This window comes from Prionailurus bengalensis, chromosome B4, assembly GCF_016509475.1.
Source record: "Prionailurus bengalensis isolate Pbe53 chromosome B4, Fcat_Pben_1.1_paternal_pri, whole genome shotgun sequence".
NCBI classification, from domain to species: domain Eukaryota; kingdom Metazoa; phylum Chordata; class Mammalia; order Carnivora; family Felidae; genus Prionailurus; species Prionailurus bengalensis.
In genome coordinates this window covers 76,219,931-76,247,596 of record NC_057358.1, presented here as the reverse complement: position 1 = coordinate 76,247,596, position 27,666 = coordinate 76,219,931, and the positions used below count along the sequence as shown (strand labels likewise).

Below are 27,666 nucleotides of genomic sequence, written 5' to 3'. Positions count from 1 at the left end.
CCTAGCACAGGGCCCGACACACAGCAGTTTCTTTAAAACCGCTGGGAGAATCAAACAATACATCGTTGCCGCTGGGAAACCATCAAAGGCTCCTATATCCCGTGGGAATTCGAAAGCCGAAGTGGGGTACCCCGCCCACCCTACCTCCAGCCCGCCTCTCAGTCTATCCTACGCCAAGTCTCGCCTCTCCATTAATCACTCTCTTCAAGCGAGTAATCTTTCTGGGGCCTATAATCCCTCATGTTTCCCCCTATGTTGTCCCAATTGTGAAAACCTTTTACTTCGACTATTAGCAAAAAGTCGGCCCATTCCCTGCCGTAACCACGCCCCCTTCATCACATTCCCGGGGCGAACCGGAAGAGATCGCGCCTCCCCTAGTTCGCAGACCCGGAAGTAGATGTGTCTCACGGAAGCCGGGTTTGGCCCTGCGGCTGCTGCCGTCGCCGCGGAGAAATTGTTGGAGCTGGCAGACTAGGAATGGTGAGACCTCGCGGTTCGCTTCTGAGGGTTCTGAGCAGAGTTTGGGGCGAAATGGAGTTTTCCAGAGTGCCGCTGGGGAAGACCCCCCCCACAATGTTTGGGGCCCCGCCCCGGTAGCGCCCCGAAAATCTGCGCATGCGTGGGCCGGACCGGGCCAGAATCTGGTCCGAGATGGTACGCATGCGCAAAGGTGGGCAAGGCGAAGGTGGGGTGAGACTTGACCTGGGAGTTAGTCTCCTCCTGTCCCTCGCCACCAGTTCGTGGGGCTTAAGCCAAGGCAGCGAGGACATCTGGGTGCACTCGGTGCTTTGCTTTTCAGTTTCAGGGCTGACTTCACCACTCTTATTCCGAGCTCCAGAAACAGACCGGCACTACTCCCCCACCTCGGGTGTGCACTCGGAGAACGAGGGCCAGGGAAGGAAGGGGGCCCAGACTTAGCCTCAGGCTACCCTTCACCTGACCCCCAAGTGTCAAGATTCCCAGCCGTATCCTACGGAGCCGAGCGACTAGAGCACCTGGGGGCAGGGCCAGAAAACTGTGCGGAGAGCCGCCCTGGTCTGAAGGGGCGGGGCCCGCAAGCGGCACACCCAGAGAGTTCCCAGTACCTGAGTTCTCTGGGGTTAGGAGCAGGCGCCCCAGGGCGGTGGAAATTCGCTCAGTTACCAAACCGCGTTTTTTTAGGTTCCACGCAGTCCCACCCGCTAAATCTTCAGCCAAAGCTGAAAATGAAAATAAAAATTAGATGGACAGATCAGAGTTCGATCTCCATTTCCCTGCTTTGGCTTGGAAGGGCAAGGGTGGTGCTGCTGAACTGAGTGGGCAGCGAAGATAAGAAAAAGTGAGCCACTAATCCCTTGTTTCCTGCTGGTTTATAGTCGAGGCCCTTCCTAGCGACTGTGAGTAGAATCATAGAGGTCTGTGGACCCCCTAAAATGCTATGTGTTTGTACATTTTCCTGGAGTCCATAGCTTTTATATTCTAAAAGATGTCGGTGACCTTTAGAAAGCTGTTGGTTTATCAGGGTCATGGCAGAGTAGAGCCTTGTGTTTCTTCTCCTTATGTCTTCCCTAGTTTATGGGATCCTGGGGGAGCTGTTCCAGTAGAAGGTGGGGCTGGCCCATTGGAAACCTGTGCCTCAGGGAGCCTTATTTCTCCTTTGCAGAATCTCCTCTCAGCCTCTAAGCTCACCTGGTCAGAATCCTTGGATGAGCCTGTGGGACCCTTCCTCCTAGCCCTGTGGTTTGGAACCAGTGGCTTTGGGACTGTAAGAGGATGGACAAAGGTAGTATGAGGCCAGGCCAGCTCCCCAAACGCTCAGGCGCCAAGCATCTGCTGATTCCACCCCGTGCCTGGCACGTATGTCTTTTCGTCCTGACTGGGCATTGCCACCTCCCCCTGGGCCAGCACCACCCACGTACCTCTCGGCAGAGGCCACAATTGACTGACTTGCTGTTGAGCTGCCGCTCTTTGGCACGGCTGCATTTTGATGGCAGAGGGAGCAGTTATGCCCAGAGCCCGGTGTGTCGGCATCACCAGTCTGACCTGAGCACCATGTGCTGCACGACATGACACGTGGCACCGGGAGAACTGCCCAGCGTGGAAGGTCTGGGCCAGGTCTGAGCCCAGATGGGATCTGGATGGCCAAGGAACTCCCACATTAAAACCTCAAATGTCAAGGAAGCAGGGGAAGGGCCAGGAGGGCTGGCAGGGGGAGGAGGAGCAGAGGAGGGGTCCCATGTTCAGAGGCTCAAGGCTCTACTAGGCACTTAGGAGACTTGAGTTCACTGCTTTTCTTTTTCTAGATTCTCAGGGGCTGCTAGATTCATCTCTGATGGCATCAGGCACTGCCAGCCGCTCAGAGGATGAGGAGTCGCTGGCAGGGCAGAAGCGGGCTTCCTCCCAGGCCTTGGGCACCATCCCTAAACGGAGAAGCTCCTCCAGGTAGTAAGGGTTTGAAGGGCCAGGAACTGGGCAAGGGCATTAGGTGCTACATGTCTTCACCACTGTTGCAGTGGCTACCCGAGCCCCTCTGGAGCCTAAGTACTGGCAGAGCCTTGTGCTTTTCCTACCAAATCCCTCTTGTGGGATATGGGCCAAGGGAGGGCGATCTGAGGTCTTTGACATGGAATCTTTGTGGTGCAATACCCTGTCATCTCAGAGGGATGGAGCATAGCAGTTCCGTGCCCCATCCACTGAGCCGGAGCAGTTAGCGCCCAGCCGGGAACCTGCTCTGTTTCAGAGGCTGAGTGTGTGCAGGTGGGTCCTAGGGAAGGGGCAAGGGATGCTCACTGGGTAGGACTCTCCACAGGTTCATCAAGAGGAAGAAGTTTGATGATGAGCTAGTGGAGAGCAGCCTGGCTAAGTCCTCTACCCGGGCGAAGGGAGCCAGTGGGGTGGAACCAGGGCGCTGTTCGGGGAGTGAACCTTCCTCCAGTGAGAAGAAGAAGGTGAGGGATTGGGAGATGTGGGGGCCAGGGCCAGATTTTGTTTTTCCCCACCACCTTTGCCAGCTGACAGGGGCCCTGGCAAAGGAGACTTGTGAGAAAATCGGGTGGCCTCAGCCCCAACCTCAGATGCCTCCCTCCTGAGAGCCCATCGCTCCCTACTCCCCCTTTCTTGCTGCACCCCCCCCCCCCCACACACACACACACTGTCAATGCGTCCTGTATCACATTCTGTGTGGGAGGCATGGAGCGTGCATCTATTCTGGGAGCAGACAGCCTGTTCCCAGCATTGCTGGGTGTAAAAATAACCCCCAGGTGGCATTGCTCTGGCCCTAGACACCGTACCAATAAGAGTGGTTTCCTGGTATCCTCCCCACCCACCCACCCTCCACTCTGGGGTTGAGGGTGCCACCAGCAAAGAGAAGACCCCATATGTTCAAGGATTATGTAGAAGTACTTTGGTAGAGGTGGGAGGGGGAGGGGTGGGGACTAGAAAGCCGAGCTCCTGCCTGTGTTGCTTATGGTTGGGTGGGACCGGGGCCACCACACAGTGTGTGAAGTTCAGGGTCCAAAGCCCCATCTGCCCTGATGCCGGCTTTGAGCTCTTCCTGTCCTCTGCTCAGGTGTCCAAGGCCCCTAGCACTCCCGTGCCGCCCAGCCCAGCCCCAACCCCTGGACTCACCAAGCGCGTGAAGAAGAGCAAACAGCCACTTCAGGTGACCAAGGATTTGGGCCGCTGGAAGCCAGCGGATGACCTCCTGCTCATCAATGCTGTGCTGCAGGTAGTGCTTCCCACTGCAGGCTTCACGTCCCCCCTCTCCCCCCGGCCTGCGGTTCCCAGCCCCTGCACTAGCCCAGCAACACCCTGGGGGTGGCAGGGGAAGGGTCCTTCCCAGCTCTAGGGCTGGGACCAACCCATCTGGGGCCTTGCAGACCAACGACCTGACATCTGTCCACCTGGGCGTGAAGTTCAGCTGCCGCTTCACCCTTCGGGAAGTCCAGGAGCGCTGGTACGCCCTGCTCTACGATCCGGTCATCTCCAAGTGAGTGGGGCCAGCTCTGGCAGCATGGAGGTTACGAGGAACACTAGAATTTGGCTCCTGGAACAGAGAGAACTATACAAGGGCCCAAGGGAGGGGCCTGGGAGGCAGGACTCATGGGGCCTTGCATCCTCTGGGATGATATTGAAACCAGGCAGGCTTGGGAGGGAAGCTTCTTCCTGCTGCCAACCCGGCTAGTCCTGGCTTGATGCCAGAAGCAGGGGATCTGGAAGCTGCAGAAGCAGCCTGGAAAAAATATCCGAATGAGCGCCAGGAGCCCTGGTTCCACCCGGGTGGTCTTGGGCAGGTCACTTTCCATCCTTTCTCCACTGACCTCTACAAGAAGGAGTTGGAACAAAAGAACACCAAGGCCCCTAACAGTCCAAGTTTCAAGTAAGCCTGTGTGCATACGCCGTGCACACTTTTCCTCCTCAGCCACTTCGTTTAACATTGTCATTGCTGGCGGGATGCTTACCACCCGTCTTCTGTTCCACGGTCTCTAACACCATTTAAGCTGTAGCCACAGCCCTGACAGGAAGGGGGCAGGGCTCAGCTTTGGAGAGAGGATGTGGTGGGCAGTGGGTGGTCTCGGGATCTCCCTCGGGACTGGTCTCTGGGGGCTGTGCCTTGAGTGTCTTCGAGGAGGTGAACACTGGAAACTCGGTTTGTTGAGTTGCCTGTTACGCTTTCAACAAACGCGTGAGGCCACAGGTGCAGTGCTAAGCCTTCGGCTGGTCCTGCTGAGGGCCTGGCCTCTAGTTCTGGATCTCAGAGGCCTGTAGGAACCCCGGATTGCTTGACCCCCTCCCTTCAACCCTGCCCTCTTTCTCCCTCTACCCCCTCAGGCTGGCTTGCCAGGCCATGAGACAATTGCACCCAGAAGCCATTGCTGCCATCCAGAGCAAGGCCTTGTTTAGCAAGGCTGAGGAGCAGCTGCTGAGCAAAGTGGGATCGGTAAGGCTGAGGAGCAGAGAAGGGCAGGGTGGGGACCTAACCACTGGGAAAACTACGGATGTGGGGAGGCCCCACTGCCCGGAAACGTGCCTGGCAGGTCTCGTATATTGGCAGGGGCCTTTGTGGATGGGGTCCTTAGGAAGAGCCAAGACCGGCTCCCTCTCACTTCTCCCAGCTCCTGGTGGGGACGGGGTGGGGATGACGAGGTCGAGACAGGAATGAGAAAACCCAAATGCCAAGAACACGCTTCTTGCCCTCCAGACCAGCCAGCCCACCTTGGAGACCTTCCAGGACCTGCTGCACAGACACCCTGATGCCTTCTACCTGGCCCGTACTGCCAAGGCTCTGCAGGCCCACTGGCAGCTCATGAAGCAGTATTACCTACTGGAGGACCAGACAGGTAACTGGCTCCAGGAGCTGGCGGAGTGGGTGTGTGCGTGTAAGTGTGAAGCTGTCTGGGCACGGTTGCCCTCAGGTGCCCAGTAACGGATCCCTCAGTGGCCCCCAGTGTCTTGCATCTCTTGGCAGCAAAACTTCCTTCCAGGAGGAAGGAAAGTGGCTGGAATGACACTCAGCAGCATGGTAAGGGTAGCCCAAACCGTCTGCAATCCTGAGCAAAAAGTCTAAATGGCAGTGTTGTCTCCCACTTCCTGTTTTTGTTGTCGTTTTTAACATATTTCGCTATTATGTAAACAATACGCTAACATAGTTTTCGTGAATAACGTTGAAAGTGAATAAAAGGTGAAAGTCCCCTGCACTGCTTTATCTTTCCCCATTTCCCCCCCAGAGGTGGTAGGGTCTCTGTCTTTCTGCCCCTTCCCTCTCTCCACTTCTCGCTGCCTTGGAGCCATGCGGAAATTCCCACTGGGGCTTCACACCCAGGCCCCCTGCCTTCCTCCTTTCCCAGGGGCCAGAACACTCTCTGCCCACCTCTTCCTCACCAGCAAGTTCTCGCTCCTGATGACAAACTCGGGGAAAGTCAGCTGACTAAAGTGCGGGAGGCTCTTCAATTCGACTTGGGATTTGGGATCAGGCTTTCGTGGTGCAGCGTAGTGTAGACACACTCTGCCCTCCCTTCCTGGATGGTGTTGCCCATCATCGTCTCCATAGTTGTCAGCACTGTTCTGGAAATGAGGCTTTGCCTGTGCACTCCACCTACTCCCTGGGTCCTACTGCTCCTGGTTATCAGAAGACACTCCTGCAAGAGGATTTGAGGAGATCGTGTCAGGGATGCCCTGTCTTTCCTTCCTGAGGGTCTCTGCAGTTAGTGGGCAGCCCTCTTTATTCCTGCAGCTTCCACAGCTCTGCTTCTGCCTCAGACTCCGACGTCCCTGAATTCCCACAGAGAGTGGACACCAGATAAAGTTGATTTATGCTGCTGTAGCTGGCTTCTTTGAAAGTTATCTTGTGTAAACGTCTCTGTTAACTCAGAGGTTTAATTTTTCTCTCCAAGAGTCTTTTCTGTGGGTATTTGATTTCTCCTTCGCTGTCTAGTGCTGGGAGGTCCTAGGAACCGGGTAGATATACTGCTTGGCTCTCAAGTTGGTTGAGTATTAAATTGGTGGGATTTCAGGCAGTTGCAGTGGGGGAGCAGTCGGGGGTGGGGGGGATGACTGTCCCAGTCCCTTGTTTCCCACACAATCTGACCTAAGGGGGTTGAGGGTGTGGAGCACTTGTGACTCCTGTGCAGCCCCCCTCACTTCCCCGGGCAGACAGTGACCACACCCCGGGTGTTGACAAACTCCCCAGCCGACGGTTTTCACAGCCACTAACTACTGAGCGACACTGCAGTCCTGGGAACAGCTGGCCTTAAGGCAGAAGTTCTCAAGAGTTTGTGGGCCCCCATCCCCTTTTGCAATTTGGTCAGAAAAAAAAAACGGAAAAACTTCCACGAAACTATTTATTCTCAACACATCTAATGGACTCTGATATTATTCTATCCCGTTTCTTTTTCTTTTTTTGGGGGGAGGGGCGGAGGAAGAAATGAAACTAATTTCATGACTGCCAATACCTCATGACCCGCAGTTTGAAAAATACTGGCTTACGGGGGAGCAGCTCACTTCTGGCACATCCTGAGGAGCACTTGACCGGCATGTGCCTCTCTCTGCCCCCTGCTGAGTGTGGCAGAGAATATTTGGGAGCGTATGATGTGTCGGAGGAGCATTTTGGATTTGGAGTCAGAAAAATAGAGCTTGGGTCCTGCCTCTGTCCTAACCCTGAGTCACATGGCTTAACCCTGCTTCCTGTGTCTGTCCCCTTGCGTGCACAGGGGAACTGACAGCGATGCCTTCCCTCCTTAGTTCAAGGCTGTGTGAGAACCCTCGCACACTGAAAAGCACACACGAAAAGTCAGCCTTAATTCCCTTTTCTTTCTAGAACCACCTCTGCCCATAGCTAATGTCAGGAATTCTTTGTGCCAAAAGAGGGTGTCTAATCTGGTCTGTGCTCTGTTGCCTATTGATTGCAGCGCAAAACTGTTGCCACAGGTTGTCTTCACAGTTTGTCCCCTTAGTTCAGTTGCTGCTCGGCAGTTTAGGGTGGAGTAGGAGCGGCGGCGCTGACCGTCCCCCCGTCCTTTGTTCAGTGCAGCCGCTGCCCAAGGGGGACCAAGTGCTGAACTTCTCCGACGCAGAAGACCTGATTGATGACAGTAAGCTCAAGTGAGTGGCTGGGGCCACAGACAGGGTACAGAGTGGAGTGTGCCCCCCCCCACCCCCTTGGGTGGGCCAGAGCTCCCTGGGCAGCACTGCCCAACCTGGCCTCCTGCTGCTGAGAATCGGGCCCAGCCACACCCAGTCTTGTGCACCGCTTGCCGCTCTTGGCACCTGGTCTCTTTGCTGAGCCCCATCCCTTCAGCACCCCCCCCCCCCCCCGGGAAGGAGGCTAGTCCAGGGTCAGAGGAGCAGCCTCCTGGGTTGTTCAGCTGAGAGACTGAGGAACACCCTAATGAGCCAAGTAGCACCTGATGGTAATAGCAGGTGATCCTGATTCCTCCTCCTTCCCCCTTCTTCCCACAGGGACATGCGGGATGAGGTCCTAGAACATGGTAAGTGTACCCTGGTGGGGACCGTTAGGGGGTGGAAGCCCCTGCCAGCACAAAGCATCGGTACGAGGTGCTGATGACCTCAGAGCATCCCCGCTTACCACCCTGCCTCACCCCAGAGCTGACGGTGGCCGACCGGCGCCAGAAGCGAGAGATTCGACAGCTGGAACAGGAGCTGCATAAGTGGCAGGTGCTGGTAGACAGCATCACAGGTGAGGCGGCGGGGGACCCGGGTGGGGGGGGGCCTGCTCCAGCTCCCTCTGCCCCACCCAGAGCCCCTGTGCTTGCCTGGCTGGCTGCGCCCTCATTTCCCACGCCCCGGCTCCCTGCCTTCCACCCCGCGGCCCTCAGGCGGGCTCTGCGTGACACCAGCTGCTCCCCCTCGCAGGCATGAGCTCTCCTGACTTCGACAACCAGACTCTGGCGGTGCTGCGGGGCCGCATGGTGCGGTACCTGATGCGCTCCCGAGAGGTAAGGTGGGCCCGGCCCCTGCTTCCCCGGGTTTCCCTCCTCCGCCAGTCTTGTCCTCGCTGACCTCTTCTGTGTCTGGCCCCTGATCTCTCATCTTTCCCTGACCTGTGTAGACCCATTCCTCAGGTCCCAGCCCTCACCTACCCCGTTTCCCCAGATCACCCTGGGCAGAGCAACCAAGGATAACCAGATTGATGTGGACCTGTCTCTGGAGGGTCCGGCCTGGAAGATCTCCCGGAAGCAAGGTACCGGCAGGCGGCAGTGTGGGGGTGTCCCTCCCAGCCTCTCGCTGCCCTCCGGCCCTGCAGCTTGGTCTCCATGGGAACCCGCTAGGGTTGAGCAGCTGGCATTTCAAGAGCTCTAACTTGGGAGTCATGGGTGCCTTCTAGCCTGTTCCCGGGAAGCAGTGTGTGTGGGGACTGCAGGCCCTCTTCTGGCCTCCCCTGTCTCCTCATCCCTTTTGCCTCTGCATCCCCACAGGTGTCATCAAGCTGAAAAATAATGGTGATTTCTTCATTGCCAATGAGGGTCGGCGGCCCATTTACATCGATGGACGGCCTGTGCTGTGTGGCTCCAAATGGCGCCTCAGCAACAACTCCGTGGTGGAGGTGAGCTGGGAGGGAGGTGAAGAGGTCATGATGAGACCCGGGGCGTGGGAGGCCGGTGTGTGGGCCTGGCCCCCAGTCCCACCTCCGTCCTCAGCCGCTTTTCTCTCTTGCCCACAGATCGCCAGCCTGAGATTCGTCTTCCTCATCAACCAAGACCTCATTGCCCTTATTCGGGCCGAGGCCGCCAAGATAACGCCACAGTGAGGAGTGGTGGCGGGACCCGTGTGCTCTCTCTGGCCTCCGGTTCCCCTGCCATTCCAGCCCCTAGGAGCTAGGAACTCAGGCTCCTGGAAAAACCATGGGCAGGAGGAGACCCAACTGGCCCATTGATCTGAGCCTCTGTGGGAGGGCAGGGCTGCTCCTTGGGAAGCCCCTCGAGGCTGGAACCCTCCGGCTTCCTTAGAGCCAGAGCCCCTCCCCTTCTCTCTCTGCAGACCACCCTTCTCTGCCCCTCAGATTCCCACCTTTTCCTTTTGTCTCCAGCTGATTGGCTTCAGACTTTTCCTTTATTATTTTTCTTTTGTAAATAAAAAGCACCGAGTTCCAAAGTAGTTCTTTTTATTATATATATTTTTTAATATAAAAAATGGGACTGGTGAGGCAGGGACACATGCAGGGGATGGCAGAATCCCTCGGCCTCAGGCCTGTCCTCCATCCTGCAGAGACAGGTCAGAGAGCAGGCTGAGGTGGGGCACCAAGATTCCCAGCCTGGGGCCGGGCCCCAGCCCACTCTGAAGCTCCTGAAGCTCCAGCCCACTCTGAGAGTCAGGGGCCGGGCCCTCTTTAAGTCTCAGGCTCCCTGCCCTGAGCCGGGGAGCAGCACAGAGTCCTGGGGAGCGGCTGCCACTCTCTGCCGCCCCGAGTTCGGGCAGAGCAGCAGACGGCAGCGTGTCTGGCAACACTGGGTTCTGGGGCTGGCAGTCAGACCCCCGTGCCTTCTTCCTGGGTCCACTGGACTGTGCCAGAGCCGTGGCAGCCGATAAGCACCATCTCCAGGCTGTGGGGTTCCCAGGGCAAGGCCAGGCCCCCTGACCCTGGCGGGGGCTCTCCAGTACTCGCAGCCTCGGCCTGGTTAGTGGGTTCCGGGGGCCCAGTCCTAGCCCCTTCCTCGGGGGCCGGTGAGCCAGGGGTACTGGGCTCGGGGCAGAGCTCTGCTGAGGCCGGGGGCTCTGAGTCAGAGGTGGGGGTCCAGAAAGCTGTGGCTCGAGGCCAAGGGGAGCTCTGAGAGGCCGGGGGGCCCCAGGGCCAGGGTGCTACGAGGGGAGGGGGCCCTGGACGAGGGTGGGGCCAGGTCCCACTCAAGACAGAGGCAGCTGGGGGCTGCAGGCAGTACGAGGATGTCCCAGTGTCCACACACAGAGGCTGCAGGAGCCCAGAGGTGCCGGCTAGGCACGGCCCCTCTCCCGATGCCCGAAGGCAAGGACCCTCCCCGTGGGGCGCCAGGACTTGCTGCACAGCCTGGCGAAGTGACTGCAGACCCTCCCGCATCTGCAGCACCTGCTCAGACAGCTCTGTCACCTTTAGGGAGCGAGGCAGGAAAGAGGGCGAGGTTAGAGAGGAGTCTGGACCTCACACAACGGCAGCGCCCGCCCCCCTCCCCTCGGCTCCCCTCCCCACCTCCACTTTGCCCCTCACCCACCGCCTGCCGCAGCTTGTCCAGTGTGTCTGTGTTCCTTGCCTCACTGGGCCCGAGGGGGACAGTGAGCAGGCCGTTTTCTGCAAAGAGTAGACTAGGGTTACCAGCCAGCACCAGGAAGAGGCCAGGCATGGGGTCCAGGCCTCTGCCCCAGTTAGCACCGACCACACTGGCCCGGCGGGGCCTGATGCCAGCCACGGCCACTTCCAGCCTTGCCCCAGTTGCCGAATTCTGCCCAAACCGCAAGGAGCCCTTGGGCACGCTGCCCCACACTTTCCCCCTCAGGACGCTGCCCTCTGCGCCTGTCCTCCAGACACACGACTGCTCCCAGGAGCTCATTACCTGGTCCGCTCTCGGGGCTGCATGGCCTGGGGACCACTTTCAATTCTGCTTCCCCCTTAGCCCTCTATCCTCCCCAGGGTCTTAGCAACATTATCTTCTTTAACATGCACGACAACTGTACTGCAGACCAGAAGCTGGAGCGAGAACCGAGATCTTGCTGCTGGAGAGCTGACCGCAGGGATCCAAACCCCTTCCCGACCACCAAAGTGCTGGTCTTAACCACCAAAATGCCCAAACCATGCAGGCTGGGAAGGACAAGAGGCAAGAAGTCTTTACCCCGCCGGTTTCTCAGGGGTGCGCAGGGCAGAGAGGCAGCCCTGCCCACCTGCCACCGCCCCCCATCCCCCAACCTCGGAGCGGGCCTCAGTACCTGGTCCAGGGGAGGGGCTGCTGCTGCATTCCGGGCCAGGCTGCCCCACACGGAAAGAGAACTTGGGCTGGTCGGAGCCACAGCCATCCTCAATGCCATCTACTACCCTATGGACACGGGTGCCAGGACAACAAATCAATCCACGGGCAACCACTGTGGTGCCCTAGTGTCCACACACAGGAGCTCCCTGGAGTTCGGGGCCCAGGAAAGGTAACACGTGGTCCCTTTCCCTAGGAGCTTGCAGTTTTGCCGGGGGCTCCAAGCTTGAGCAACAGGACACAGCGGGAATTCTGAGCAGTAAATGGCCATGGACCAAACGGTTAGGGAGGGGCCGCAGGAAGGTGGAGTCCAGGAAGGCTTCGTGGAGGAGGCTGGGACCGGTTAGGATGGAAGGATGGACACCCAGGGGAGGAATGTGCCTGGCTGGACCCCAGGGCTATCGCCACCATCTTTGCCAGATCACAGGGGCCCAGGGCCTGCTTACCTGGGGCTCAGATCCGGGGGTACATTCCACGGTACAGAGGGCAACTGCAAACCCTCTAGGCTTCGAGGGTGAACAGAGGGGCCGGCCTCAGCCTGTGAAGCCCCTGCCCTGCCCGGCCGTCCTCTGCTCCTTAGCCTGGGCCGGGGCGCAGTTCGCCGTGGGGATAGCAACTTAGCAGCAGAAGAGGAGGATGTGCAGCCGGGGGACAGCAGGGGGCTGGAAGGCTCGTCCGCCGGGGCCGGTGAGGCCGCGGGGCCCTGCTCCCCATCCGTCTCCTTCTCCTCCAGTGTGGACATAAGGGTGTTGTCACCACTCAAGGAGCTGGTGTCTGCCTGGGGACAGTGGGGCACAGGGAACCAGCCTGGATAACCCCTACCGTGTCCCAGTCACCTGCCCCCGTGACCTCATCTCCCTAGAAGGAGCCATCTTTGTTAAACTGGATGCCCAAGATCTCCCACCCTCGGAGGCAGAGGCTGTTACTCGTGGCGGTGAAAGGAGGTGGGTGGGGGACTGCTCTTCTGCTGCCACCACAAAGCCACCAAGCCCTGGAGGAATTTGCTGCCCTTCAAAATTCTAGGCAAATGTGGATACATCACCCCTCTACCTGGTCCCTCAGGCTAACCGAACTATCCGGGGGAACACAGTGCTAAAAACTGGTTTAGAACTAGTGGTAGAAGCCAGGAAAATTCGAAGCCCCTCAGAGCATTGTCTCTCATGGTGAGGAAGCAGGGAGAGCCGCAGGGCTCTCTTCGGAGGCAGCCTGGAGGACTAGTGCCCGGCCCTGCCCAGGGGCCCCATCCCTCACGTGTGGCCTCAGCCTCCATCCCTTAAGACTCCGCTGTGGACCAGGCCAGGCCGTCTCCGGCGGGCCGGGGAGAGCCGGCAGGGCTGGCGGAGCACGGCTGGGCTGGGCTCTAAAGGACAGCGTGGGTATGAAGGGGCAGGAGACGGGAGAGTGTAGACCCCCCACAACGTGTGGGGGTGTTAACACCAGGCCAGGCGCTCACACGGCTCCTCCCCAAACCCCAGCCTCTGCCCACTTCACCAGCCACCACCCCAGCCCCTAGGCACACATTCCTGGTGCCCTCACCTCTGCGGGGCCTCCGCCGGCACCCAGGTTGTAGCTGAGCTCCCCTCGGAGGCCCCGGCTGAAGCGTGGAGCAAACTCGGGGTACAGTGCGAGGCTCTCGTGCAGCCCAGTCAGCTGGAGACACTGAAGGACGCAGTAGGTCAGCCCCTTTACATCAGCGTTGGCCTTGACCACCTGTTCCCGCCGGGGCAGCTCACAGCCAATCAGATCACCCTTCCCTGGGAAGCGGAAGTAGAGGTCAGCAAGCCCTGCCCCTCAGCCCACGCACAGAGGGTCAAGCAGAGGCAGCTGAGCTTCCCTTGGGAGGTGAGTGGGGCCTTCGGAGCCAAGACCCAGACGGGCAGAGGGGCCCAGGCTCCGGCCGACCCCCCGCTCCTCAGACAGACTTGGAGTGAAAAGCACTGAGGCCCAGGAGCTCAAGCACTTCCGGGATGGAAGCCACTGTCCTGAAACACACCTGAAGTTTAGCTCTGAGATTAACCGAGCGGTCAACAATTCTGGTGGTTCCGAGGCTGTCTGTAGATGGGAACCCGGGCCCCATCTCTACCTATAACATCTGCAGGAGACCCCACAATCCGGTATGTTTCAAGCCTCACACGTGATTCAGGTGGGGCTCATCCAGGAGCCAGCAGGTTAGTGCCCAGCTCGGCACAGTGAAGAGGTCAGGCAGCCACGCTTCTTCATCTCCCTGAACCCTGGTTCTTGCGGGACGGATTTTGTACTGAACTGGGTCCTGGTGCTTTCTTGATCTTACCAGAAGGTGTCAATGTAGGATTTTCCCACCACCCAGCTGGGACTGCCACCTGGCTGACAGCAATTGTAAAATGGCATCAATTAGAGTCCGTATCCCAATCTCAGAGATGTTAAATTATAGGGGGAAAATGTGCATCTTACAATCAATGAACTAGGGTGCCTCCAATCACGGACATGTGAGGAGTAAGCAAGTTAGTGTAGGTAAAGTGGCTGACACAGAGACGATCAAAGTTCGTTTCCTTTCTCTCCCTCTGGACAAGAGTCCCCTGTAGATCGTTCCCAACAGAGACGGCCTGCCGTAGGCAGAGCACTCGCCGCCTTCACAAGGCAGCTCAGCCCACTGCCGGAGTTCGCAAGATTGGAAAGCGTTTCCTTACCCTCAAGGAAGAAGATGGATCACTGCCACCCTCCACCGTGGGCTGGCTCGTGCTGCCAGCAGGACTGAGCTTAGCAGCTCCTGTAAATGTTCACGGACTTTTGCTCAAACTTAAGTGTAGAAAGCATTGCTGTTAAATTGTATTTTCTTGGTTTCGGGCCATCCTTCTGGTTCCTTCTGAGAGCTGTTTGGATCTCAATGTGCTCATCTGATGAATGAGCTCTCTCTCCTGTGTGTCATCTGGAAGTAAGAGAAGTGTGTATTTTTTGTCTTCATCCAAGAGGTGAGGTAGAATCGAGAAATAGGACAAGACCAATGACAGAGCCTCCATGCCATCAGTCTCAGACCAGAGACTGCCCTCCAGGCCGGCACTGCAGCCGGAACCTCCAGCTCAGCGTTCCAGCCCCCTCAGGTCTTCCTGGTACTGTCACCCAGCCCACTTCTCTTCTCTTGCCTCCTTCCCCCACAACCGACTGTGTGTGCTTAGCTGTTAGCTCATACGCAGAGGTAGGGGCCAGAATTGACGCCACGAGCTGCACGGTGAGCCTCAGCGGCCAGCAGCAGGCAGGAGGCCCCTGGATGTCCAGCGAAGGAGGCAGGTGGGGGCAGGAGTGAAGGCAAAGCAGAAGACCAGGCTGTGGGGAACCGGGCATACATCGGGGCACCCGGAGCCATCAAGCCCACAGAGGAAACAATTCCTCTGGAACGTGTGTGCAGGCACAGGATGGATCAAAGGTGGCAAAAGCTCCAGTGCTGGGGACGCAGGCAGTGAGGTGAAGGTGGCGGACATTCTTGAGGCTCGTCTTAATAGTGAACAGGATTATTCTGCAACCTGGTGCGTGGCAGCAGTGAGGAGATGTTCTTACAGGACCAATGCCAGCTCCCAGCCACACTGCTTCCTCGGCTCCGAGATGAAAACCATCTGTTTAATAATCCGCTCGTCAGTCTTGACCAGTCTGCAATTGTCAAAATCTGTCTGTTTGCCCTTCCGAATCTCTCCAGTTCTCCAGCATTTCTCAAGGACTGCCAGCTATATGTGGGGGGCCATAATTCCGTTTCCTGGGAGTCCTGGCATAAAAGGCATCTAGGTCGGGAAGCCAAACTCCCAGAAGACTCAAGGTGAAAGGTGTGGCAGCCTCTCACCTCTCTTACCTCCAAGACCCCCTTGATGGTATTTCTTTTTCCTGTTGGTAGATCATCCTCCTCGGGGGGGGGGGGGGGGGGGGGGGGCGGGGAGGGACACACAGTAGCTTCTGGGCATCTAGTCTTCTTAATTCTCCAGGTTGGTGACAAACCTCAGCCCCTCCAGGCGTCAGCCACCCCCACGGTGAGTCTACAAGCACTTGGCCGAGGGTTCACCTCCCTTCCATCCCCTGTTGTGAGGCCCTCCATTACCCAAACAGGTCACAGAGTTCCTGCCTGCTGGGGGCGCTGCTGGGAGCCTCCCACAGCCACGGACACCCTCAGCTCTGTGTTTCCAGGAGTGCTTTGCGTGTGCCTTCCTAAAGCCCGGTGTGTACAGCCTGCCATCCCGAAATTGTGCCCTTCCTTGGGGACACGGCGCTCCCTTGATCAGAGCTCCTGAAAACACAGTGTTTGAAGCCTTAGGGTTGGCAGACTAGGTTCTAACCCCATCAGCTAATTCATGAACCTCTCCAAGCCTCCTGCTCCTTCCGTGCAGAACAGGCACGACACCAGTGCCTCTGCCAGGGGTTTTGTGAGGTTTGTGTGAGCTGAAACACCTAAGGGCCAGCCCCGCAGTGAGACCCTTGGGATCAGCATTATTCTGACGTCCATCCCACAACTGCAATCTCTTCTTCCTTGTCCAGGGACTCGACCCATTTCCACCTCTTTCTTTTGCCAAGAAGGGAAGTATATAGGCAGAGTCCGAGCCCTGCTGTTGCCCGCTGGGACCCTGGGCCTGCTCTGTGACCAGCCCTAGGAGAGCACAACCCCGCTCTCCCCTGACCTGGTGGAGGGGCCCCACAAGAACAGCTCTCATTCCCTTCTTGCAGCCCTGCCTAAGCACTCTCTCCAACATTGCCATCCCTAGCATTTGAATTTTCTCCTTGGCAGGAACTGCTGATCCCCCCCATCCCCTCATAGGCTGCAGGCTGGTGGTCCTCCACTCACTCAGGGAGCCTTGAACACCTCCTTGTGTTGCCACCCGGTGGTCACTGGGTCCGCTTTGAGCTTTGTCTGCTTGGAGCTTTGCGCCATGGCTTCTCCTGACTCCGTCCTGGCTGTTTCTCCGCGGGCGGCCTTGCCTGTGCCCCCTGTCCACGTTTCTGCTGATGGGGCCCTGGTTCCACCCACCTCCCCCAAAACCCCCGCTTCCTCTCCTGCCCTCACAAACCTAGGATGGCAAGTACGGTGCCGCCCTTGAGCACCTCCATGGAGCCGGAGCAGACAAAGTAGAGGGCCTGGAGAGCGTCCCCTTGGTGGATGAGGTACTCGCCAGGCGTGCAGAAGGCAGGACGCAGGGCCAGGGACAGTGCCCGCAGGCAGCCACGGCTCGCGGCCTCAAACAGAGGCAGCTGCAGAACCTCCTTGTGCAAGTGCATGGCGATGTCTGCTCGAAGCTCGTCTGGGAGGCTCTGCAGCAGCTGCAGGGGGGAAGCAGGTGGGGAGGTTAGTGGTGGCAGAATGCAAGGCAGCCTCCAGCCAGCCCTCTTTACATCCATCCCACAGGCCTTAGGAGCAAGGGGAAGTGTGGGAGGGACCTGAGGCTCCGTGCCTGTAGCCTGTACCGGCAGTGCGGGAGGCTGCCTCTGCCCCCCTCCCATCACTTTAGCCCACCGTGAGCTGCTTGGCTTTCCTCCTCCAGGCCCAGAGCCGGATGTCGGTGAGCAGAGCCTCCAGGCCTAACAAGGGTGGAGAAAGGCCTTCAAGGCTTTTTGACTGCCCTCTGCCCCATGCTACTGCCCACTCCCGGGGAGCAGAAGCCAGGATTTTGTGTTCCTTGCCCCCCAGCCCACTCCTGGGAATTTTAGGCCAAGCGCATACTCCTGGAAGGAGCAAAGGCTGGAAGGGACAGCCCTGGAGGCCTGCGCACCTCAGTGGTGTCGATACCGTTGTTCACAGCCCACGTCGCCTGGAAGTACTCGAGCATGCGCTGCTTGAGGGGCTTGGGGATGCGGTGGATGCGGATGTAGTCTCGGAGGTCACGGGTGCGGCTGTGGTACAGAAAGCGGCGGGCGTACATGCGCTGGATGATGGCCGTCACGTTCCCAAACACCACCGCGTGCATCAGGGCTGGGGAGGGTGGCGAGAGGGGGTCACCTCCAGGCCCGGCCTGACACCACGCTGGACACATCTGTCCTCCCTCCCACCATCCAAGTCTCCTAGGCAAGACACGGGCCGCTGTGTGGCAGGGAGTCCTGCAGCCACATGGGACTCCCCTGGCCCTGGCTCTGTGTTCCTTCAGTCCCCAAAAGCAGAAGAACCTCTGAGAAGGACCTTGGGGCCCTGGGGGGAGGCGGGGTGTTGGGGCCACCTGGAGCCACAAGTCTGAGAGTGGGCCCAGGACAGGGAGAGCAGCAGGCCTCACCGCCAATGAGCATGGTGCAGATGGAGAAGATCTTCTCGGTGTCCGTGTTGGCGGACACGTTGCCGAAGCCCACGCTGGTGAGGCTGCTGAGCGCGAAGTAGAGGGAGGTGATGTAGGCGCTGCGTAGCGAGGGGCCGCCCAGGAGCTCCAGCCCCGTCCTGTTGGCCTCCCCGCTGACGCTGCTACAGTTGTCGTTCTGGCCGGAGCTGTTCCCTGCCACAGGGCTGCGGCCCACCAGGTAGTAGGGGGTCTCGAGTCGGCGGGCCAGCTCCTGCAGCCAGCCTGGGGAGGGGACAGGGCACACCTAAGCAAGCGGGACGGCACTGCCACACCACAGGCGCACGTGTGCCCACTGCTTCCCCCGGGGCGGGGGCCATGTGGATGCAGACCCCCCCCCATGTCTTCCCACCACTTTCCTCCTCTGCCGGTCCAGCACACCCTGTCCACCCCCTCAGCCCTGACCAAGACAAGCACGTGAGGACGAGGCTGTCGTCTCTCCAGCCGGCGTCTGCTGGTGCCGAGAAGGGAGCAAGGCGCATTGCACCCTCTCTCCCGTGGCTGCCACTGATCCCAGCCAACGGGCCCGGCTGGAGGGGCACAGGGCCCGCACCGGCCAGTCTTGTTCCCAGGGACGGAGAGGTGAGGCCACCTCCTCTGCCCTGTCCACCCAGACTCCTCTTGCTCTTTCTCTGGGCTCACCTGCTCCCAAGGGCTGCTTCCCCCTCACCCCTTCCACGACCACACAAACCACCCAACCCCATGTTCGCGTTCTCAAGCACACCGTGGACGCGTGCATACGCACCATCAAGGCCACAGACGTGCTCTGCAGTTGAGAGGATGAGGACACACACGTATGAGCACATTCACAGGTGCACAGCCACAGCCACTCACACAGGAAAAGCCTGAGCGCACTTGGGAGAGAGACAAGGGCACACAGGTGCTTGCACTCAGACACCCAGGTAGGCGAGGCGAACACGAGCACACAGGTAAGCACACTCAAAGGCCACAAACAGGCAGGCACCTGTGCACACACAGAGGCTCCTGAGCACACATGCAGACATGGGTCAGCCTGGGACACTGGGCAGAAGCTGAGAGTGCCCCAGTCCCCCCATCAATCCCACACTCTCTGGCTTGGACTTGGCAGGAGGTGGGGCTGAGTACTGGGCTCTCTCAGGAGCTCTGGCTACCCACAGTCACTCTGAGCCCAGCTGGAAGCTTGTGGGAACTCTAGGGTGTTGGATGGGGGTTCCTGGGGTCCACAGAGGTCCCAGGGATCCTGGCAGAACCAGGGGTCACGGGGAGCAAGGGAGAGAGGGCTGATTTAGGGTGGAGACACAGAGGGCAGGTGCAGAGAGGGGGCTCAGGGTCTGTGGCTGCAATGGAACTCACCTCTCCACATGCACTCTGCCACTCCCACCTTGACACACCCAGCGTCTCTGCTCCACACTCTCCCGAACGCCTTACACACACTCTCCCTGCCATCTCTACACCCCTCCTCACCCCCAGACCTGTTTATTCAGCGATCTCACAAACATGTGCCTCAGGCACAACACCCGAGGGCCATGTGATAGGGCTCAAACGGACATGCTATGGGTTAGGGCTAGAGCGCTCCCTAGAAGAGAGGACATTGGTGTTTGGTCTCCAAGGATGGCTAGGGTTTTGACTCAGAGAAACTGAGAGAAGGTTGTTCCCGATTTAGGGAAGGACCATATTGGGCCATCCCTAGGGATGGTGACGCGTGCAAGCAGTAGGTCAGCTTAGCTGGAGTGTGCGGTTCATACTGGGGGCATCAAATTCCCTGCTAAGGAATTTGAGGAGATGTGTCAAGGCCTGAGCCAAGGTGAGGACTTGCTCTCCTGTGACTCGACGTGTGCTGCAAGGATTCGCGGGAGTGTGCCAAGCTCGTCAGTCGCTCTTCAGCTGGGCCCGAGTTGAAGCCAGTTCCAGGTAAGGAGAGTGGGCAGCAAGGGGTGAGAAGCAGGAGGATGAGGGGAAGGTTCCAGAGGGGCCTGTCCTCTCTGTCTTGGCCATGGGGCATTGGCAGCTCCTGGAGCTGGTGGTGCGGGGAAGCTGTTCCGGAGGCCAGTGGCTTTCGTCGAGAAATGCCCCGAGTGATCTCCCTCAGCATTTAGTACAATCTTTTGAAAATGCAGCCCATCTCTATGGGGCTAAAGGGAATAGGGGGAAGGAACTCTGTGTCTACACCACCCACAGCCAGGCAGAACCCAGGCAGGGAAGCCGGGGGCAGGGACCTCCCAGAGCCAGACCAGAGCCAGACCAGAAGGGGGCGCCACTTCCCCTCCAGAAATCCCTTCTGGGGCTGGACTCTGGGAGGTCTGGGTGTGGCTCTGACCCAGCTGGGGAGTCGCTTCTCTGGAGAAACAAGAAGGGGAAGATGATGTGAAGAAGGACTTGGAAACTCCCCTAATGTGAGCTAGTACCAGCCCAAAATAGAATGAAATTACTCCAGAACTTAGGGTGCAAGAATTAATATGAATATCTGCAAAACAGCCAGCCCCCCACTTGCCCATATTCTCCATGGCGGGACTCAGAGCCCCTCCAAGAGCCAAAGATATTCTTCCCATCAGCTGAGCAGCCTCTGTGAGGTGGTCAGAACAAAGGAGCCACAGGGACCGGAGACTCAAGAGTGGCCCTATTTGGGTGCAAACTGACCTGGGGATATGGTGTCTCAGCCCACTTTGGGATCAGAGCTTTGCATCACTATTATCTATCTCCCGGCCCACTGACCGTGTCGCTGTGTCCGCCTCCATCACAGCCTCCCTCTGGGAAGGGCAGGTGCCAAGGAGCTGACACTGCCTGCAGCAGCCCGATTCCGTGTGCTCGGCAACTAGAGCTTTGGGGAATATCCAAGTGGGCCTCTGGGCCACACACCAGTCTCCGCGGGCTTGGCAAGGGAGAGAGGATTTGCAAGAGCCTCCTTGGCCCTGGGAACTGATCGGAGCACGTTTCTAAGGCCCAGCTGGACTCCTGGTGACCCCACCAAGGAGCAGATGGTCATGCAAGGCCATCTGAGCAGCTGGCCTGCTGCCCATGGACTGGAACAAGCAATACAGGCCAGTTCCTGGGAAGCCACCAGAGGGCTGGAGGGCAAGGGAGGAAGAAGGTGTGTTCGGTTTTGGAGCCTCAGGGTATGAAGAGTTAGAACTGGCTGGAACAGAATGGTTCAGAGTTAGAGGAAGGATGGAGGTTGAGCTGGTGTAGTGGCACCATGGAATGACAGGGGACAAGGTGAGGGGAGGAGACAGGGCCAGGGCGGAGGAGGCTGACGGAGGGCCTCATTGCTCAGGGCAGAGGGGTAGAGCAGTTCAAAGGGGTGTGGTTAGCAGAGTCAGGTGCCACAGGGACTTCAAGGGGATGCGGGTTTGGCCCTAGGAGGTCACTGCAACCTGCTGGGTACCATTTTGGGTGGAGAGGTGGGGGTGGGAGCCTTCCTGGCAGGAGTTAAGATGTGAGTGGGAGGCGAGCAGAGGGAGGAGTGGAAGTAGAGGTGAAGTGAAGGAGAGTGAGTACACCAGCGGAGCAGAGAGAAAGGCTGCATTTTAGGCCTGGGGGAGGGCAGAGAAGCAGCTGAGAGGGATGGGCCTGCATATAACAAGAGTGGGGAAAGGCCTTAGAGGGCAAGGTGTGGGGGGCGGGATTCCAAGAGGGTGGTGCAAAAGCACCAGGCACCAGAAGTACCCAGGGCAGTGGCTCCCTGCACGGCCTTCTCCTGAGAAGGGTTGATTCTCAGCTGGGCAGAGGCCTGAAGAATGTGACAAAGGCTAAGGCCACAAGGAGGGCATGATGGGTGAGTAGGACTCCCCCGGGCCCACCAGGCTTTCTCCACTATGCCTGGCTGCTGAAGAACAGGCCTACCTCAAGGTAGTGGCTCTGTCACAGTCACACCTGTGTGCACGTGCGCACACACGCACACGCGCGCGCGCACACACACACACACACACACACACACCAGCCCCCACATTCTTCTCACACACACACACCTACTTGCATGTATGCCCCAGATACACATGCAGACTTGCACACATCCCTGACCCCCCATATCAGCTCACAAACACACCCGTGGACTCACATTTCCCTGACACACACACACTCGAGCAGACATATTCCTCTGTTACATATGTCCACACACACTCTCCCCTCCCCCGCCGCCCCCCTTGCCGGAAGCCTCTGGTACCGATCTCCGGCAGCTCCGAGGCACTGCTCTCGATCTCCAGCTGGCCGATGTAGAACCAGACGCAGGCCACCCAGTGGGCGAGCAGGGCGAACACAGCCATGAGCAGGGTGAGCACCACAGCACTGTACTGCGAGTAGCGGTCCAGCCGCGGGAGCAGCCGCAGCAGCCGCAGCAGCCGCACCGTCTTCAGCAGGTGGGCCCCAAAGTACTGAGGTGGGGGGAGACAGGGAGGTCACCCCAGGGCCGGCCCCGCCAGCCCTGCCCCAAAGCCCACCCAATCCAGCCACACTGACCACGTTGACCTTGAAGGCATGTAGCAGGTCAAAGGGCAGCGCCGCGATGACATCCAGCAGGAACCAAGTGGTGACGTAGTGGAGGCAAATGGACTTTGGGGCAAATACCACCTGGCCTGACTTGGACACAAATGTGGTGCGGAAATTCAGCACGATGTCTGCAAGAAGTCGGGGTGGGACTCAGCATGGGGTAGCGGAGGGGCCACACCTTACTGGGCATTGACACTTTACTGGGTATCTGACATGGCCTGGGGCCCCCTACCATCGTAGTTCATACAGAACTCTAAAGGGTGGATACTGTTATGCCCATTTGATGGAGGGAGAAACTGAGACTTGGAGAGGCTATCATCAGCTCAGGGTCATATAACCCGTTAAGCAGTAGAGGTATGTTTGGAACCTAGGTTTGATTTCAAAGCCCACAGGTCACTAACAGGGGGAGGGCGTGGGGGACACTTGTCAGCAGGCACAGGAAACCATGCAGACTATCCCCATCAAAGCCCGAGGGGTGCCCGGCATGGGGTGGGGTGGGAGGCACAGGGCACACGTACCAAGAATGAAGAGGACCTCCACAGCCAGATCACAGACGCTGGGGGCACTGCGGGCGGCGCTGGGCTCCCGGGCTGTGCTCACACACACGCTGTAGGGCACGGTGACAGCCACGTAGAGGGTGGCAAGCAGGATGAAGCCGTCCCAAGTGGCCCTCAGTGCCCCACAGTGCAGCAGGATGAAGGGTGACTTTCGGATGGCTGCTACTTTGTACTCAGGCAAGTTTGGCTTCTCCCCAAACACCCCCTGAGGGGAGCAGGGCAGGTCCAGCCAGGGAGGACAGGAAATTTATAGAAGCTGAGTTGGATAGGGTCTGGGACAGGCAGCCACCTCCTTTCTCTCCCTGCATACTCAAAGCAACCTCTGACACGGGCATTAGAGCCCTCATGTTACAGATCAAAAGACTGAGGATCAGAGAGCCCACTGACTTAGCTGAGGGCACACAGCCGTTTAGGGGAAGAGCCGACATTGATCCAAGTCCCATCTGACTCCAGGGCCAAGACTCTATCTTTGATGGATCAGGCATCTGACATTCCCTCCCTCAGTCACAACCCCAAAGTGCTGGTGGGGCCTAGGTGGTCCCCTGGACATCCTCTCTGTGCTGGGCTTAGTTCCCCTCCTCCATCTCCTCAGCCTGCCCCTACGGTGCCCCGCCCCCCAAACACACACCCTTATGCGCAATCCACCTTATTGAGCTTGTGCTTGCCCTTGGGCTGCTTCTGCAGGTGCCCAGACAGGTGGTAGAGCACAGCCCGGCTCCGCCGCCGGTTGGCATTGAAACCTTTGGCTCCTGCCCGGCCATATCGGCGCCGGCCACCACCTGCAAAAGAGCGGCCCGTGAGGATGGTGGGGGGAGTGCCCACACCCCCTAGCTAGGGTCTTGTGTGGAGGACACCAGTTGCTGGCCCATGACCTGGGCCAGTCTGACTCATTGACTGGTTAGTCTGTTTAGAGCTGGGGACTCCAGCATCCTCACTTCCAGGGGCACTTATAGACACTCTTCCCCTCACTTCCAGGGGCACTTATAGACACTCTTCCCCATGCCAACTTGCAGGAGAAGGAGGTCTGGATTAAGGCAAAGGCAGGAGAGGATCTCCATAGGGAAAGGCCTGAGACAGGAGTGGGGAGGTGGTTCCCAGGGCTGGGGGGTGGGTAGGGGGGGATGGAGAGTACCCCCAGCATCCCCAGCTGCCCCCAGTGACAGCCTTGTGAGCTGGCCGTAAGGCCTCCCCAGTCCTTGGAGGATACAAGAGGGGAAAGGTCCCAGGGACTAAAAGAGGGCTTTGGATGGGGCTCCCAGTCAGCTCTGTGTGAGGGAAAGGTACCAAGTGGGTCTGCACTGGGCCCCACTAATTGGTCCGAAAATGGTACTTCGCAGGCACTAGCGGAGTTTGTTTGCTTTCCGTTTCTTAGTAAAGTTGACTTCAAAACTCCAACTTTGTCTCAACTGGTCTCTTTGGAAACAAGCTTTCCATATCTGGGCATGTGGAGATGAGAGCAGCACAGGCCTCTCACCCAGCAAAGTGGGACTCAATGAGTGCAAGAGGGTGGGGGGACCCGTGAGCCCAAGCTGGGTGCCAAGGCCCCACCCACAGCACCTAAAATCAACAGCCCCACGGGCACCCACCTGTCTCCTTCCAATTGTCAGGGCCCCCTCGGTTCTTGGTGTCACTGATATCCTTGTGAGAGACCAGGAAGAGGGCCACCTCCCCTTTCTCATTCTTTATGGGTATCACATCGAGGAGACACCAGAATGGGAGCCCTGGGCACAAAGACAGACTTAGCCTAGCTCCTGTTCTCCACCTTGCCCGAGGTGACAGAGGTTCCACTGCCACCCCCCGCCAAGACACAAGCAGGATGGGGGCTTTTCTGGGAGTGGAGCGGCAGCCTGGCTCCATTTAGGACAGGGCTTGATGGAACAGAGAGGGTGGGGGAAGGCAAAGGAGAGCAGAGATGACCATCAGACATGTGTGTTCATAGACCTGTCCTACTGAGACCGGGACATTTTTCCGCTGAGGTGGGAAACTCAAGATTGGAAATTGAGTGGAGACTGAGGCTGAGGTGGGGATGGAAGAGAGAAGCCAAGGGACAGTGGATGGGGCGGGGAAAGTAAGGGGATGTGGGAAGACAGGACGGGATGGGGAGATGGAGAAGATGGGGATGGAACCCAGGGGCAGTGGATGGAGTGGGTGCCAGGCTGGGTGAGGCCTCAAAAGTGAGGTGGGCTGGCCAGGTGGCCCCTCACCGCTCTTCCGGTACAGGATCAGCTCAGCCTTGAACTCCTTGTGCTCATCCAGCGCCTTGCGGATCTGTTGGCGGACAAGCTCACTGGTGTCTGGCCCATAGAGGAAGGAGCAGGCGCAGCCCCGCTGCATGACCTCGGCCCGGGAGAAACCCGTGAGGTCGCAGAAGCCATCAGAGCAGTAGACCACGGGGAAGAGCCCCGCCACCTGGGCATTGCCCAGCACGAAGTTACTGTCTGCAAGAGAGCACCTCTCAGAGGAGGCATGGGGTGGGGGGGCACAGGGTCTACCACCCCTCTTTCCTAAATGCCTGCAACCAAAGGGTGGGTGTCACGAAACCCAAGAATTCTGTGTGTGTGTGTGTGTGTGTGTGTGTGTGTGTGTGTGTGGCTGGGGTTAGGGCAGGCAGGTGCGGTTTATAAACAGGAATCAGTGTGTCACCTGTGTACCAGTGCCCTGCAAGGGTCCACTCCTAGCCATGTGTGTATGTGTATATTCAGGAATCAACACCGATGTTGGTGAATGGGGCCCTGTGTGGGAACTGTGCCCTCTGGACCAAGTCCTGAGCAGCTTGGGGTATAGGGTAGGGCTGGGATGCCCAAAGAGGGCTGCACAACCAGCTCTAGGCAGCCACAGCCCCACTCATACCTCTGCCAGGTCCATTCATGGCTGTCTGGCTCCTCTCACTGGAACCCACCTGGATGGGAGGCGGTCCAGGCCACCATTCAGCCTGTACTTTTTTGAACCCCAGCTGCCTGACGGGGCTCAGGAATTAGTGAATGTGATCAAGAATGGGGGTGTAAGCATGGTAGCTGCACAGCACTGCCTGAAGCCAGCAATGTATTGGGGAGTGGGGGGCACTGAATCAGCAGGCTGCAGGATGGAGAAGCCAGTGTGTGTGTGTGTGTGTGTGTGTGTGTATTGGGGCAGGGGGCTGCTCAGTGATGGGCTCCCACCACCTATCAGGAACTGCAAGACCATGAAGTGTGCCAAGCAGAGAGCTGGGAAGCCCCACTGGGGGTGAGTGTGAGGGAGCAGGAGAAGGAGGGAGGGGGGGGTTCACGACTTTCCCTGTGCTCAGAGCCCTGGAAACCCAGGATCCAGAAGCTCTGGTCGCCTACTCCAAACTTCCCCAATCTTGGTAGGAATACCCGAACCTATCTTTGGGGGTCTAGAGGGGTCCTGTGGGTTTAGGCTGGTGAGTTTAGGCGGTGAGGTGAGCTTGGACAAACAGTGTGCTCCTAAATCCCGCCTACTCTATCTCCTTTGCAAACCTTTTTCCTAAATCTGATTTTTGAACCCTCGGGCTGTCCCTGAGCACCGCTCCTCTCCCTCGCCCCCCACCCCGCCCCTCCACTTCTATGTTAGTCGGTGGGATAGCGCCAGACTCAGGAACAGGGTGGGTTAGATTGACTAGGTAGGGGTTCGATCTCTAGCAAACAAATAGCATCCGGGGCCCCAAACCCTGAGACTTCTGGCCGTCTTGCCCAGCCTCGTGTAAAGTTCACCCTGGACCTTTTGGGAAACGGCGTCTGGAAGGAGATGGTGGTCCCGGCTACAATCAGGGCGTTGGGGACAGAGGGTGAAAACGGGAAGGAGCCAGGCTGAGATGTCGGGGAGCGGGACCTGCGGGAACCCTGGCAGGGAACGGCTTCTCTGGGAGCCACTGGAGTGAAGGTCAGACTCACGCGTGCCGTCGAAGCGCGTGGCGATGGTGTCCAGGAAGGTGTTCTGCGGCGCCAGGAGTCCCCGCATGGCCGGCATCTTAGGCGGCCGTGGCCGCCTGCCCCATCCCTCCGGGGCGCGGGGGCTCAGCGCCGGGGGAGGGCGCCCAGCTCGGCCGCCCCCCACCGGGCCCCGCGCCCCCTAGCGCAGCCGTCGGAGGCTGAAACCCACCCCGGGTTCGCAGGCCCGGCCAGCAGCCGGTGCGCGAGGGGGCGTCCCCGCCGTCGGGGCCCGGAGCATGGCGCGCGGCCTCTCGCGTCCTGGCCGCCCACGAATGCCGGGCTCCAGACTCCGCGCTCGCCGCGCTCTCCGCACCTTCCGCTCGCGGCGGCGGCGGCAGCGGCCGCGGCTCCCGTTTCGGCTGCGGGTCGGCTCCCGCTCGGGCTCCGCTCGGCGCCGGGTCCCCGCAGCTCCCTCGGTCTGTCGGGGAGAGGAGGCAGCCTCCCTCCCTTCCTCCGGCGCCCGCCGCCTGCACCGGGGTAACCATGGAGACGGGCACACCCAGGCAGGGCCGCCTCCTTAAAGGGACAGGCCTCCCGCCTAGGGATCCCCTCCCCTTGGGACCTCGGTGGGGGTAGGGGAGGCGGCGGCCCCCCTACCCCCGCCGAGCCTGCTGCCCGAGCCGCCCCAAGCCGCCCCGCCCGCCCCTCGGAGAAGACCGGCGAGCGCCTGGTCCCGCTCGGGCTGACTCAGCGCAGGGGCGAGGCGTCTTTCTCTGCAGCATGGGGGTTCGCACAGAGCCTCGCAGACTCTCCTCCCCCGGAGCGACCAGAGGAGAACTCCGGCGGGGAGGGGGTAGGGTGCGCGGGGGGGGGGGGGCTCTGTGTTTTAGAAGACGCTTTCCCCGAGGAAAAAATGTAAAGGGAAAGGGGGCTGGGCGGTGGTAGGAGGTGGGGAAGGCAGGCAGAGGGACCCCAACTGTACAGGAAAGTCTAAAAGGAGATGGGGTGGAGGGTGTCTAAACGCAGCTTCTGGGCAGCCAAGGCTTTGTCAGCCTCAACTTGACCCTCGTCACTGGGAGGT

The 27,666-nt window shown here is 59.0% G+C and overlaps 2 protein-coding genes across 6 annotated transcripts; one reads left to right on the top strand and one right to left on the bottom strand.

Annotated features, from left to right (window-relative positions):
- Positions 1–357: 357 nt before the first annotated feature.
- Positions 358–9,591, top strand: MCRS1 (microspherule protein 1). 4 transcript variants are annotated; one of them, XM_043563802.1, is made up of 15 exons: positions 358–480; positions 1,643–1,762; positions 2,283–2,421; positions 2,789–2,927; positions 3,548–3,706; positions 3,858–3,967; positions 4,810–4,918; positions 5,180–5,318; positions 7,503–7,578; positions 7,936–7,964; positions 8,081–8,173; positions 8,350–8,432; positions 8,590–8,677; positions 8,913–9,040; positions 9,158–9,591. In XM_043563802.1, the coding sequence occupies exons 2-15, from the start codon at positions 1,753–1,755 to the stop codon at positions 9,242–9,244; spliced, it is 1,389 nt and encodes a 462-aa protein (XP_043419737.1). In that variant the 5' UTR covers positions 358–480; positions 1,643–1,752; the 3' UTR covers positions 9,245–9,591. The 4 variants fall into 4 exon arrangements, with proteins under 4 accessions (XP_043419737.1, XP_043419736.1, XP_043419738.1 ...); XM_043563801.1 differs by having other exon boundaries at positions 1,643–2,094; positions 9,158–9,589; XM_043563803.1 differs by having other exon boundaries at positions 1,643–1,836; positions 9,158–9,551.
- KCNH3 (potassium voltage-gated channel subfamily H member 3) lies at positions 9,582–27,257 on the bottom strand. 2 transcript variants are annotated; one of them, XM_043563799.1, is made up of 15 exons: positions 26,607–27,257; positions 24,921–25,154; positions 24,303–24,437; positions 23,362–23,495; positions 22,678–22,921; positions 22,130–22,287; positions 21,837–22,044; positions 17,642–17,923; positions 17,147–17,346; positions 16,448–16,697; positions 12,963–13,180; positions 11,873–12,204; positions 11,389–11,495; positions 10,680–10,756; positions 9,582–10,558 (listed from the first exon to the last, which is right to left on the bottom strand). In XM_043563799.1, the coding sequence occupies exons 1-15, from the start codon at positions 26,680–26,682 to the stop codon at positions 9,962–9,964; spliced, it is 3,252 nt and encodes a 1,083-aa protein (XP_043419734.1). In that variant the 5' UTR covers positions 26,683–27,257; the 3' UTR covers positions 9,582–9,961. The 2 variants fall into 2 exon arrangements, with proteins under 2 accessions (XP_043419734.1, XP_043419735.1); XM_043563800.1 differs by lacking the exon at positions 24,303–24,437.
- Between the last annotated feature and the right edge of the window lie 409 nt (positions 27,258–27,666).